Source organism: Panthera onca, chromosome B3 (assembly GCF_046562875.1).
Source record: "Panthera onca isolate mPanOnc1 chromosome B3, mPanOnc1 haplotype 2, whole genome shotgun sequence".
In the NCBI taxonomy this organism is placed as follows: domain Eukaryota; kingdom Metazoa; phylum Chordata; class Mammalia; order Carnivora; family Felidae; genus Panthera; species Panthera onca.
This window is the reverse complement of record NC_138344.1, coordinates 59,795,911-59,808,705: the sequence shown is the minus strand read 5'-3', so window position 1 is coordinate 59,808,705 and position 12,795 is coordinate 59,795,911. Positions and strand designations below refer to the sequence as shown.

Below are 12,795 nucleotides of genomic sequence, written 5' to 3'. Positions count from 1 at the left end.
GGGCAGGTTAGGGTGCACAGATCCTCTTGCTCCACCTACAGTAGCCTTGGTTTCTCTCTTAGAATGTGTAAAGACTATTATTTCTTGCTTCTTGCCTCAGGAGTGGCAGACTGGGTAGCAGAAAATGGTTTGTAAGCTAGTTTGAGATGAAACAGGCATTTCCCAGTAAGAGTTTGCCTTTGCCCTATTCCTTTTGTACATTCTCTTCATCTATAGGTTGGAGGGCTGGTCCTGGGTGTTTTAAAATAAGATTTACTCTCCATGCCCAGTATGACACAGGCCCTAATGGACTGTCCCAATGAATAGAGATACAGATACCAAAGAATGATTTGTATTCTAATTTCTCTTTTACCACTTCCTAATTTGTTTCTCAGTCTAGAACATAAAGATTCAAACAGGCATATTTCTAGTATGCCCACATAGGGAGCTTTAAAAAAGCAGGTAAAAATGTATCTTTTCCTCGCAGCAACAACTTAATAACTTGCACATGTACGTTTGGGGGGTGGGGGGGGGGGGTGGGAAACACCAGAAAGAAACACTGGGTACTTTATAGACATAATTTTTTATTAACATGGTATCCCTGAGAGGCAGATTAAGGTGTAAACGTTATTCTGATTTACAGAAAGGGAGATGGATACAAACAGGTTGACTTACACACAAGACATCTGGAACCAGAATTCATATCTGCTGATACACCAACCGGTGCTTTTTACACACAACTACACATAAATATACTAAAGACAGTAATCTCTCATTTTCAGAAACATTCTAGCACACTTACTAAACCATCTCAGATCCTGAGGCACTGCTTTAGACTGGTGTTTCTTCTATCATAATACCTTGTTCCCCAATTTTCCCATTTCTCACCCACTCAGAACTCAGTTTTGTGATTTATTTTGGAAAGTTTATCCCACTCTAATTTACCTAGTAACCCTCCTTCCTTTAAACACTTGCTGTTTCATGAAGCCTTCCTGAATAAAGAGAAAAAAATACCTCCCAGATTTTTCTTATAGAAAACTATAATGCATTAGATCTTAACATTTATGCATAATGTTACTATATTTCTAGATTTCTCTAAAACTGTTGCAGCTCTACATGTGCATTTATTGTTTGTCCATGTCAGTGTCATCTGTTTTAGACTGTAAGGACAAGGACAGAGTCTGTTTACCTTGTGCTCTACTATGAATATATGGGCAATTAATTCAATACTATTTGGTTATACATAGATCAGAATTATACTTGTGTTTGAGAGCTTCTAAAAATAGGTGTGTACAGTTGAATGTGTGCGTGTGCATGTGTGCAAGTATTGGCAACTCCAATGACCAAAAATAATCTGTCCTCCCTGCCATTAGGCTAGAGTTGTTGGCACAAAGTGGTCTGTTTCCTAATCCATGGGAACATGGCAGTGGCTTCTGCTCAGTGCAGGTTAGTATCAAGCGCCCATGGGGTACATAACACTAAACTAGGTGTCTGGAGTGTGTGGAACACAGCCAATTCCCTACTGGCAGCTTTAACTGCTTTCTCTCTCAACATATCCAGCTGTCTTGCTCTTTGCACATCTGGACAAGAGATAGATGAAATTCAGATGAGATGGAAGAAGAAAAAAAGATCAAACTAGATGCTCTAAATATTACTCTATTCGAGAACATCTAAGACTTGGAAGAAACTAAGAAATTCAGGGTTCATAACTCAATATTTATACAAGGTTTACAATGTTTCCCCATATAGACACCTAGGCTTTTGACAAATTCTTTAATAGGTCAGAGTCAAGGTGGACATTAAATTCTCGTGTAAGGTAAATGAAGTGTGCATGACAAATGTCATTCTGAGCACAGGCTTATGTGAACACGAAGAGCCATTCTTACTTGCATTTCCTTTACTATATAAAGAGCTAGACCCACTCAATTAGAAAAGTCTCACAACTTCTCCCTGAAATGGTGCTGTGATAAGTTTTTCCAGTTGAAATACAGCTGAATAACAGGATGAATAAATAAGGGTATATATCAAAACTATAGGATCTACTACCTAGTCCTGTCTATTAAGGGAACAACATAGGCACTGAGAGGTAAAGGTGTCATCTGTCGTTTCAAATACAGGCAAGGAGAGGGACTGAAATCATCCTCTCATTCTTAAGATGACTGCGTTGGGAATTCATAGATCCAGGAAAAACATAGGAACAAAGGGTGGGGTAAATCCTAGAGTGTTTCCTAAGCTAGTTGGGCAGAGAATAGGAGATGGATCTCACTATTGGCAGACTTTTTCCAACCATTTTGATATATTTCTTTTCTTTAAATTCTCAGGAGCTTACTTAGGTGCCGACTGTGACAGAAGTTTTTCTCGTGTATGGATTTCTCGGTGCTTATTAAGAGCAGAGCTTTTACTAAAGCACTTGCCACAATCACGACACCCATAGGGCTTCTCTCCTGTGTGGGTTCTATGATGTGCACGTAAGTCAGAACTCTTACTGAAACTCTTTCCACAGTCAGGACACACATGGGGTCTCTCTCCTGTATGTATCCTCCGATGTGCACTGAAATGAGAACTGTTGTTGAAGCTTTTTCCACACTCTTCACATTGATAGGGCTTTTCTCCTGTGTGGGTTCGCTGGTGAATTATAAGGCTTGAGCTCTGATTGAAGCGTTTCCCACACTCACCACATTGATACGGTTTCTCTCCTGTGTGGATTCTCCTATGGGTGATGAAATTTGAACTGTCACGGAAACTTTTCCCACAGTCAAGACATTTATAAGGTTTCTCTCCAGTGTGGATTCTCCGGTGTCTAATGAGGCGTGCACTCCTACTGAAGCTTTTCCCACAGTCAGCACATTTATATGGATTTTCCACTTGATGGGATATCTGATGCATGAGCTGGGAGTTCGGACCAAAGCTTTTGCCGTATCTGAGATATTTATAGGGTCTCTCTCCCAAATAAGGTTTCTGATGATTTAGAACTTTACCTAAACTCCTTTCTGGGAGTGTTGATTTTCCTCTTCTCTCCCCTGGGGTCTTTTCCCACTGTCGTTCTGATCTACATTCAGTGTCACTGCCTTTACCCTGATTAAGATGCCAGGGAACTTTCCTTTCTGACCTTGCAAGTAATGTCCTATGTAGTTGTACTTCCTCAGAAATATCTCGTTTTACATTCTCTTCGTTATCAAATCCAGCCTCAAAACCTGATATGAAAATAGAATTTTAGAAGTTATCCATTTCTTCAATATTACGTGCCAGGGTTTAGGCAAGTATCACATTAGATTATTAAAGGTAAAAATTAGGAAGGACTAGATCCCAAGTGACTACTATCAATTACAATTCCAATTTTTTACTCCTCTAGTTAGTAACCTATCACATGCTTCTCATCTATTACAGGGACTGATTAATATATTCTTTTAACTCTCCCTGGATACCCACGATCTTCAGAAAATCCTCTCAGTATAACAAGTAAAACTTACCAGCTTTAAGATATGTCCATAAATGCCCAGGAAAACCCTGAGAAACACCTATATCCAAAAGAGCTACATGAGTCCCCTTCCCCTCAAATTCCTTTATGTTGAGAATAAAAACAGAGTAGAAAAATATTTGGTGTCTTTCAAAGAACAGAAGGCTTTCTGAGAGAGAAATTTTGCTAGAAAGTATCTCCCTAAAACATTCTCTTTTCCCATGGAAAAATAATCATGTAATGTTCCAAAAGCACTACTCTAATGTCCAAGCTAAGCTTTTAATACATTTTTAAAATTTTAAAAATTTTTTTTTAATGTTTATTTTTGAGAGAGAGAGAGCACAAGTGAGAGAGGGGCAGAGACAGAGGGAAACACAGAATCCAAAGCAGGCTCTGGGCTCTGTGCTGACAGCTCAGAGGGGCTCAAACTCAATGAGCTGTGAGATCATGACCTGAGCCAAAGTTGGATGCTTAACTGACTGAGCCACCCAGACACCCCTTTAATATTCTTCTAAGAACCAAACACCAGGCTTCCCAGGTCCAGGTTATGTGAATTTGTAGATACTTGCAGATTTTCAGTTTGTGAATGGACTTTGAATTTTCAGATGTTTCAGATAAATTCTGGATCCCAAATTCTCTGAGAGCAAAGAAATACTGAGTGTCGGCCTGCTTATGTACCCCTGAAAGACAGTATTTCTACCCAGAAGCCCAGTCTTATGAGATACCCCATGAGATAGAGATTTGTTAGATTCAGTTTAACCTCAAAACCTTAAATATGTGAGTATGTACTGTGAGCCTCCAAGGAGAGTAATCAAGCATTTCCTAAACGTAGAAGGCATTTTTTAGTGGAACATACTAATATCCCCATGGACATAATGCTCCACAGAACACCCTTGAGGAATGCAGATCTAAAGAACTTTTGGAAAAGAAAATTATTACTTATTAAATACTTACTATGTGCCTAAGCACTGTGCTAGGTGCTTCACCATAGTACCTCGTTTATGTCAATCTTAATAAGGTAGGTCTTAATATATAAGCAAACTTACAGGGTTAAATAACTCGCTCTGAGTCACTCGGCTGACTAATGGACATGAGAATGCAGATTCACGTGCATGTATGACTCCAAAATCAGAATTATTCTTCCCACAAGGAGGGAAGCCATAGTGAAATATTTCTTTTTCTGACACAGCAGTTAAGATTCAAAGGGTCAATTCCCTCAGGAATCATAGACTTTTGCCCAGCTGTATCTGAAGAAAGAGGTTATCAGGTTTTCATATGTGTGAATAAAGCAGATATATAACTGGTAATACATAGTGGAACTAGAGGAAAAAGCATTAATAAGAATGAACTTTAAAATCAACTTCATTGCACTATGAGTATACAGCATGCTATTTGGGAGATGTTAGCTTTCATATGCCCTGCTAGGTAAACTGTCTAACAGCTCAGATGTAGACAGCAAATTTATAAAGTCTGCAGCCATCAGATTGATGCTGTAGTATGAGAAGGCAAGTCAGGTGAATCATTTATATACCCTCTGAGCTGTTTTAATAAGAAGGAAACATGGAGAAGAGATAAAGCGGTCACAAGAAGAATTCATGAGAGCTGGGTATAGAGGCCAGTCTTCTGGTTTTCAGTTTGTGGATTTTTCTCCTAAATCCCACTGCCTCCCCTTTGCTACTTAAATCTTAAGAAGTAAAAGGATTGGGGCACCTGGGTGGCTCAGTCGGTTGGGTGTCCAACTTCAGCTCAGATCATGATCTCACGGTTTGTGAGTTTGAGCCCCACGTCAGGCTCTGCTGACAGCTCAGAGCCTGGAGCCTGCTTCAAATTCTGTGTCTCCCTCTGTCTGTCTCTCTGCCCCTACCCCGCTCACGCTCTGTCTCTGTCTCTCTCTCTCTCAAAAATAAATGAACACTAAAAAAAAAAATTAAAAGAAAAAAAAGTAAAAGGATCTTACCACTGGGACTCTGGAATAAGACTGGAGCACGGGTCATGACAACCTCTAAGGGTACCTCAGTATCCTCTTCATCATCCTCAGAATCTTCTTCTATGGTCTCTTCTGCCACCTCAGCTTGCTTCTCAGCTTCAGTCTCATTGACCTCCTGGATGGGGCAAGAGGCTGTCTCCTCTTCCTGGCCATCACTGGATGGGGCAACAACCCTGGCACTCACCAAAGCATCCATTTCTTCAAAGAATGGACAGGTCTCTGGTGCTTGGCCATTCTTGACTTTCCGATAGCTGGTTTGTAGGCTTTTAAACTTGGTCCGACACTGCTCTGGTGTCCTAAGGAATCCATATTCCCATAACCGCTCAGCCACTGCTCCATACAACTGGCTGTTGCGGTGACAGTTCTGGAGGGCTTCGTAGAACTGAGTCTCACTAAGAATTGCAAGGTAAGTCTTCGTCTCTTCATAACCCCAGTGTACACCTGCCACCAGAAAAGAAATTTCAGCACCACTTAATGCAGGCTTTATAGCCTTAATTCCTCAGCCCTATCAAGTGCATGATGAAAAATCACCTAAGCTTGGGCTTCTAGGTGAAAAAATAAAAACACTTCCTGTTTCCCAAATCTATACAAACTCATTATAGAATGTTTTGCTTCTCTATATTGTATAGCAATTTCACAGGGACCTTTATTCCTACATTCTGTTTAGCCATTAAAAAAGGAGGATGCCTGGGTGGCTCAGTCAGTTAAGCACCCGACTACAGTTCAGGTCATGATCTTACGGTTTGTGAGCTTGAGCCCTGCTTCCCACTCTGCACTGTCAGCATGGGATTTTCTCTCTCTCTCTCTCTCTCTCTCTCTCTCACCCTCTCTGTTAAACAAACAAACCTTTCCACCAGATCACTGAAACAGTCATTACATACACTGAGTCAAGAGTACAGGATGCCTTTCCCCATTCTTCTAGTATGGGGATTCTCTGGAATTCTGATCCTAACTAGAAAATAACTGGTCAAAGGAATAAGACCCAGTCAATCACTGTCATGAGTCATCCCTAACTTCTCAGATCATTCTTTTTCCACCAGCTCTACTTCCTTATGAATTAAGTTTTCCAAAGAATGACTCAAGACCCCAAAGAACAGTCTCTTTCACACTTTCACACTTGTGTAATCCCTATTAGGACCCTTCTTCATTTGCCACGGTCTCAAAAATGCAAGCCCAGTAACAGCAAAGACCTGAAGGGTACAAGAGAAGACCTGATAGTAATGCACCTTATTATCCTTAAGACTGAAGGACTGGTTGGAAGCCAGAAAGAAGGAAGCAGCGCAGACAGCATCTCCTGTCCTGAACATTTACTAGTGCTGCACTCCCCCCCCCCGCCCCCCCCCCCCCCCGCCCTGCCTTGGGCTAATATTACTTCAGTATGATTACAGACTCTGCTCCCTGAAGGTCCCCACGGTAGAGGGAAAGGAGATTCACAGAGTCTTCCTCCCACTGGCCAGCCAACTGGAGAGGACATTGCTTCCATTATCCTCCGCTTACTGCAGGTAAAGGAGTGGGGGAAAGAATTGAAAAACAGAAAAAGTGGAAAAAGATGAAAAGAACAAAGATAATGAAAATAGCAGCTAGCACATGTGCCACATCTGTGGTTTACCTGCACTTACTCCAGTGACAAAAAGAATGAAAGATTTTGAGAAAGGAAAAAGTGGAAGATAGGAAGACAAGAGTAGAACACAAAGTAACACATATAGTAGAAAAATGAAAGGAAAAAAATCACTTCACAGTGAAACTGCAATTTTACAGATGTAGTCCTGCTGCCATGCCCCATTTTACATGTGAGGAAACAAACTTTGAAATGGTCAGATAACTAAGGTCGCCTAGGTGATGAGTGGTCAAGATTAGAAACAAGGCCTCCTGACTCATATTTCGGTGCTCTTTCCATAACAACATAGTTACATAACTTATATCAACAGTAATAAATAACACTTAAAAACAGTTCCATAGGCAAATAATATTTCAACAAAGTGTTAAAACAAGATTTCTTACTATGTGTGTTGCAAATCTCATAGAGGAGTCTTAGAAAACGTTTCTAACTTCAGGCAGTCCTTTTCTAGGCTAGGCTATGTAGAAAGGAACACATAATAAATTGACATTGAGAAGTGGGGAAATAAAAGATAAAACACCAGTTTGTGTAAGGTGCTCAGTAAATATTCTCCTTAAAGCTAATATAGTTCTGGGTTTTTCTCAGCAGTAAATTATTTTATAATCAGGAAAAAAAATACATTTTAATAAGGAAATGGAAGAAATGATACTTTTTTTTTTTTAAAGTAGGCCCCATGCCCAATGTGGGGCTTGAACTCATGACCCCAAGATGAAGAGTCCACATGCGCCACTGACTGAGCCAGCCAGTGGCCCCAGGAATGATATTCTTTTTAAGAGCTCTCTAGAATTTTCTAAGTGTACTTCTTTAAAATATCTAAAATTATTCCCTACTTACTATTATCTAATTTTCCCACAAAAGAGAATGAAATACAGATAGAACTGAGAAGGTACCTCTTTGTTCTGTTTAAGTGACAAAGCCGACAGGTGACATTAAACCTGCTGACTGCACATTCAGTCCCATAACTCCTCAGATCTAACCACAGAACCCCCTAAAGGAAAACTTCTTACCACTTGGGCTTCGAAAAAGAACAGGTGCAGTCAAGTTGTCGGGGTCTTGAGGGGTGGCTTCCTGGACCATTTCATCACTGTCAGACTCTTCAGCCATGGCCTCTTCTGCTCCCTCATGCTGCCAACCCCCCTGCCCTGGCTCCTCAGTCTCAGCATCACTGCCCACCAGGCCAGAGTAACAGGCTCTCTCTTCCAAGCCATTACTGGGCAAGGCAATAACCTGGGCACTCATCAGGGCTTCCATCTCTTCAAAGAAGGGGCAGGTCTCAGGTGGGTGACCACTCTTGACTTTCCTATAACTCTTCTGGAGACCTTTGAACTTGGTCCGACATTGTTCGAGGGTCCGAAGGAAGCCAAACTCCCGGAGCCGCTCAGCCACAGCTCCATACACTTGGCTGTTTCGGTGACAGTTTCGGAGAGCCTCATAAAACTCAGTCTGACTGAGAATTGCAAGGAGAGTTCTGGTCTCTTCATAGCCCCAGTGCACACCTGCTACCTTCTCATCCTCAAAGCCCCAGTGATCCTGTTCCACCCAGGTCCTTCTCTCTCTCTTGGATGATAACAGATCAGCATGCATTTGTCTATCTCCTGTGTGACTGCCTCTTGAAAGTTCCTTCTCCTTGGAGCCCAGAGCAGGGACCAATGGCTCTCCTTGCTCCAATCTGGAGACCACACCGGATTTAGGAAATGGAAATCCTGCTTGCAGGGAAGCAAACAAAGGATATCATAATTTGGATTGATCATAAAAACACCTCTGAGTTCAGATCTGCCTTTTTTTTTTTTTAATCCAAGAGGCTTTTATAAAGAAAGTGTCTAAGGAAGTATTTTCAGAAAGTTCAGTGGGTTGGAGAAAGTACACAAAACCTCAAATAATGAGAATATTTTCCAGTGCAGGGTGACAAGAGAGGAAAAGGTTCTGTTTGCGTGTTCAGAGCAAACAGTTATGCTCCATGTTGCTCCCTAGCCTTCCTCACCACTTACAGGCAGGTCTTGGCACTCCTGGGAACAGGCACCTCCTGTCTCCTGTAAGTTCTCTGCTTGGGGCTAGAAAACTAAACTCAAGAGAGAGAGGAGCAGGCGTGAAGGGGGGCGGGTGGGACTTCAACTCATCCATTTCCTTCACACTATCACCAAGTTCTAAAAGTTTTTCACTTTAGTATGTCCTCTGTTCCTCCGGCCACCATCCAAGTCTAGACTCCTTATCCTCTCACACCCAGATAACTGCAACAGTCACTGTCCTGCCTGACTCCAGGTTCTTGCTTCCTCAGTTCAAACACTATACTGTTGAACCTTAACCTGAATGCTTACCACGCACTATCCATTCATATCAGACTCCCCTCCAGAATGCAGCATACATTTATTCATCACTTTGTGCCTTTCCTTTAAGTCCCTCCTATCCAAATGGAACCCATTCTATGAGAAGCTATATTTGCCAAAGCCCCCCATGAGCCTTCCCTACTGCCCTCCCTCATCGCCCACTCTGCCAAACCCCTATTGTACTCACACAACTTGAGTAACAAGTCATTGTTTGGCATGGTTTCAATACAGTTAAGTTGAACACATATTTGCTTTCAATCACACCATAAGCTCTTTGAGAATAGGCACCTTTGCTTATTGCAGAGTACCTTGCAAGGCATTAGAATACATGTAGGTGTTCAATAACTGATTAATTCTGCAAGTCTCTATGTAGAATTGCATCTGAATTACTAAACAGGCCCTTACAAACTGCTGAGAAGGCTAGCATCTTAGACGATAAGATCAGAATTCAAAACAACCTCAAGTTAAATGATTAAAAAAACAAAAAACAAAAAAATGGAGTTCAACCAAGTATAAAGAAGAAAAACGAGTTCTACAAAATCAGGTACAACAATAAGCACTAGCCACAAAGACAATGGGAAAGCTGTAAGAGTCCTGGGAGTTACCAAGTAAACAATGATCACCAAATAATTAGTTGAGCTATACTGAAAGAGAAGGTAGTGAAATTCAAAAGTAAAATTCCTATTCTGCCTGTACCTACCAGGCCCCTCCCTGGAATAATATAATTTAGTTCTCCACAATTAACATAATATTTGGAAGACTTAAAGGTTCCAAGGGAGAATAACAAAAACTTAGTAAGTTTAAAGAATGGCACTTCTGGGGAAGAGCTTAAGGAAATAATATACAGTTTAATTTGGAGAAGGAAAATGACTGAAAGGAGGCTGTGCCTTCAAGTATAGAAAAGAATTTTTATCTAGAAAATACTGACCTAGTATCATCATTGCCAAGAGGAAATAAAATAGTTCCAATTCTGAAAAAAATTGGGGAGCCATCCTCTGGCAGATTCGTCAAGAAGAAATATGAGAATACTATAACAGAGGGCTAAACTACATACCTTCAGGAGGTCTCCAACAACTGCATACTCTACAATTTCAACTCAATTCCTAAAATCCCTTTCCCACTCACTATTCCCAACCCTACTTCCCAATTTAGAATGGCATCCTATCCTCCCATATGAATCTACTCCTCACCGCTCCTTTGAAAAGGTCTGAGCTTCTCCTTTGGATTCATCTGCTCCTGTGGTCTCAGGTCTGGGCTTCTTGCCCTCTCTTTCTTGGTTACACCCCTGGGCTGGGGTTCCACTGACTCCTGCCGAACACTTAATAACTCTCGTGATGATTTCAGGGGTGTCATCTTCTCCAAGCGCACTTCCTGCCCCTTCACAGAGACTGTGACCTAGAAACAACCCCCATTAATTGTCACTGCAAGGTTATAATGAGGGGCACTCCCAGAGGAGATTATTTAATACCCCAAAAGAGCTCATCCTCTTGGGACATGGCTAGGGTTGGGGGGAAGGGGAGAGGGTTTAACAGTGAACAAGGGTCTTTCTTACTCCATGAGCTTAGAGCAGCTGGAACTCCAGAAGGAAAAGATGAAATTAGTAAACCCAACTACAAGCTAGAAAATACTTCCCCTTTCTTCCCTCATAAGTAAAAACACCGTTAAACCATGAATAACTCATTGTGACAGGGTAGCAAAGGTACACCCAGGTCGCATCTCCAGACAAGTTCTATCTGAAAAAGTTACCTGTTCCAGGACCAGAAGAATGAGCATCACCAAAGGAGATTGTGCCCCTCTTTAAACCTGCCTATATCTTAATTGGGCCCTTTATCCTTGCCCCTTCCCAGTCACACACTTTAGAATTCCCCCTCCCTTCTCACCGAACTTCCAGGTCTTCCAGGCTCTCTTTCTAAATCTTCCACCAGAGCCACTGCCTCCTCTCCACTTTCTGGACATTGCTCCTGTACCCAATCCTGGATCTCCCCAGGTAAGATGGTCAGGAACTGCTCTAGCACCAACAATTCTACAATCTGCTCCTTGGTGCGCACCTCCGGCCTTAGCCAACGACAGCAAAGTTCCCAGAGTTGGCTGAAAGCCTCCCGGGGCCCAGCTACCTCCTGGTAGTGAAATCTCCTGAAGCGCTGTCGGAAGGTCTCAGAGTTAGGGCCATTCCCTCTCAGAGTGGGTTTGGCCATCATTCACAGCAGAAAGCAGCTCCCCTCCACTTAAGGGTTCGAGGGCTTACACCTATTTTCCCATGTCCTTGGAGAATCACCTGCAGATGAGTCTCTCACTGTAAGAAGAGTTTCTTCCTAGGGTAGAGAGAGATGGCACTATCAGAAGAAATATACTCATAGGTCTAAAGTCTCGCCAAGAGCTGGCCTGCTTTCCCATATACTCCACATGGCCATCTGAGGTAGCACCAACTTCAGGATAGCAAGCCAAAACTGAACATGAAGGAAAGAGACCTTTCAAAGGCTGCATTTCTGGGTGACTTCCACAGCAGCCCCGGGGAAGCAGCAGAGAATAAAGTACTGTCTGCTCTTCTTCCACCTCCCCCCAAATCTGATCCCATTTAGCTCCCCTGACCAATGTTGCAAACTGAGTTTGAACCATATGGGAAACCTGGAGCTTGAGAGGATCTAAAGGCAAGTCACCATCCTGCTGAAGGCAACAAAAAGCCCCTGTCCAGCGGGTCGCAGCTGATCTCTCCCAGTACCTCTGCAAGTTCTTCCAGAGGCCCTTTACATCCTCCCCGCCCCCTCAGACTCCACAACTACCAGTTCCCACCCGGGACAAAAATCAAGTACTGAATACTGGTCTTTGTTTTCCCTCACAGCAGAAGTAAACGATCAGCAACTGTTCGGGAATTATTGACGGGAAACCTCGCGCATTGGGAGGACTGGTTTTGGTTCCTGAAGAAGGGCCGGTGGGCGTAGGGAGTCACACACAGTTGGTGGAGACAGGGAGTCCGAGAGGGCAGTAGTAATGGGTCTTCTGATGACGAGTTCGGTTGCTGGCCAGGGGCTCGGAGGGCTGCGAGGTTCGCGGGAGTGGGGCTCAGCTCAAAGAACGGCGGGTGCGGGATTCCGGCCTCTTTGTCTTCGCTCTCTCCGGCCAGGTCACTCTCGGAGCTGTCGTACAGTTCCTCCAGAGGCCTCCGACCAGGCCAAGGCGCCCTGAGAGCACCCTCCGACTACCCGTGGGGGCGTCTCCCTCTCGGGGCTGACCCTCAACCCACTTGCATTTCTGCCCCCGGGCCTGCCTCACCCTCTTAGGGTCGGGCCCCAACCCGGCTCTGCAGCCTCCCAGTCCAGCTCTCAAACCGGAAGTCCGAACGGGCGCCTCGGGCGCCTCGGGCGCATGCGCAAGGGCAACTACGGAGACTCCTCCAGCAGAGCCCCTGCAGCAGCGAGTGAGTGAGCCCAGC

General features: G+C 43.2%; 1 protein-coding gene across 5 annotated transcripts; it reads right to left on the bottom strand.

The window, feature by feature from the left end:
• Positions 1–543: 543 nt before the first annotated feature.
• ZSCAN29 (zinc finger and SCAN domain containing 29) lies at positions 544–12,752 on the bottom strand. Of its 5 annotated transcripts, none has more exons than XM_060618776.3 (6): positions 12,176–12,752; positions 11,246–11,677; positions 10,556–10,760; positions 8,049–8,744; positions 5,394–5,864; positions 544–3,173 (listed from the first exon to the last, which is right to left on the bottom strand). In XM_060618776.3, the coding sequence occupies exons 2-6, from the start codon at positions 11,561–11,563 to the stop codon at positions 2,305–2,307; spliced, it is 2,559 nt and encodes an 852-aa protein (XP_060474759.1). In that variant the 5' UTR covers positions 11,564–11,677; positions 12,176–12,752; the 3' UTR covers positions 544–2,304. The 5 variants fall into 5 exon arrangements, with proteins under 5 accessions (XP_060474759.1, XP_060474760.1, XP_060474763.1 ...); XM_060618777.3 differs by having other exon boundaries at positions 12,203–12,752; XM_060618780.3 differs by having other exon boundaries at positions 12,636–12,752.
• Positions 12,753–12,795: the final 43 nt, after the last annotated feature.

Coding starts and splice junctions, on each gene's coding strand:
- ZSCAN29 (XM_060618776.3), bottom strand. CDS start 11,563: ATGATGGCCAAACCCACTCTGAGAGGGAATGGCCCTAACTCTGAGACC. Junction 10,761..11,245: donor CTGGAAGACCTGGAAGTTCG/GTGAGAAGGGAG, acceptor GGTTGTTTCTAG/GTCACAGTCTCTGTGAAGGG. Junction 8,745..10,555: donor CAGACCTTTTCAAAGGAGCG/GTGAGGAGTAGA, acceptor CCCTGCAAGCAG/GATTTCCATTTCCTAAATCC.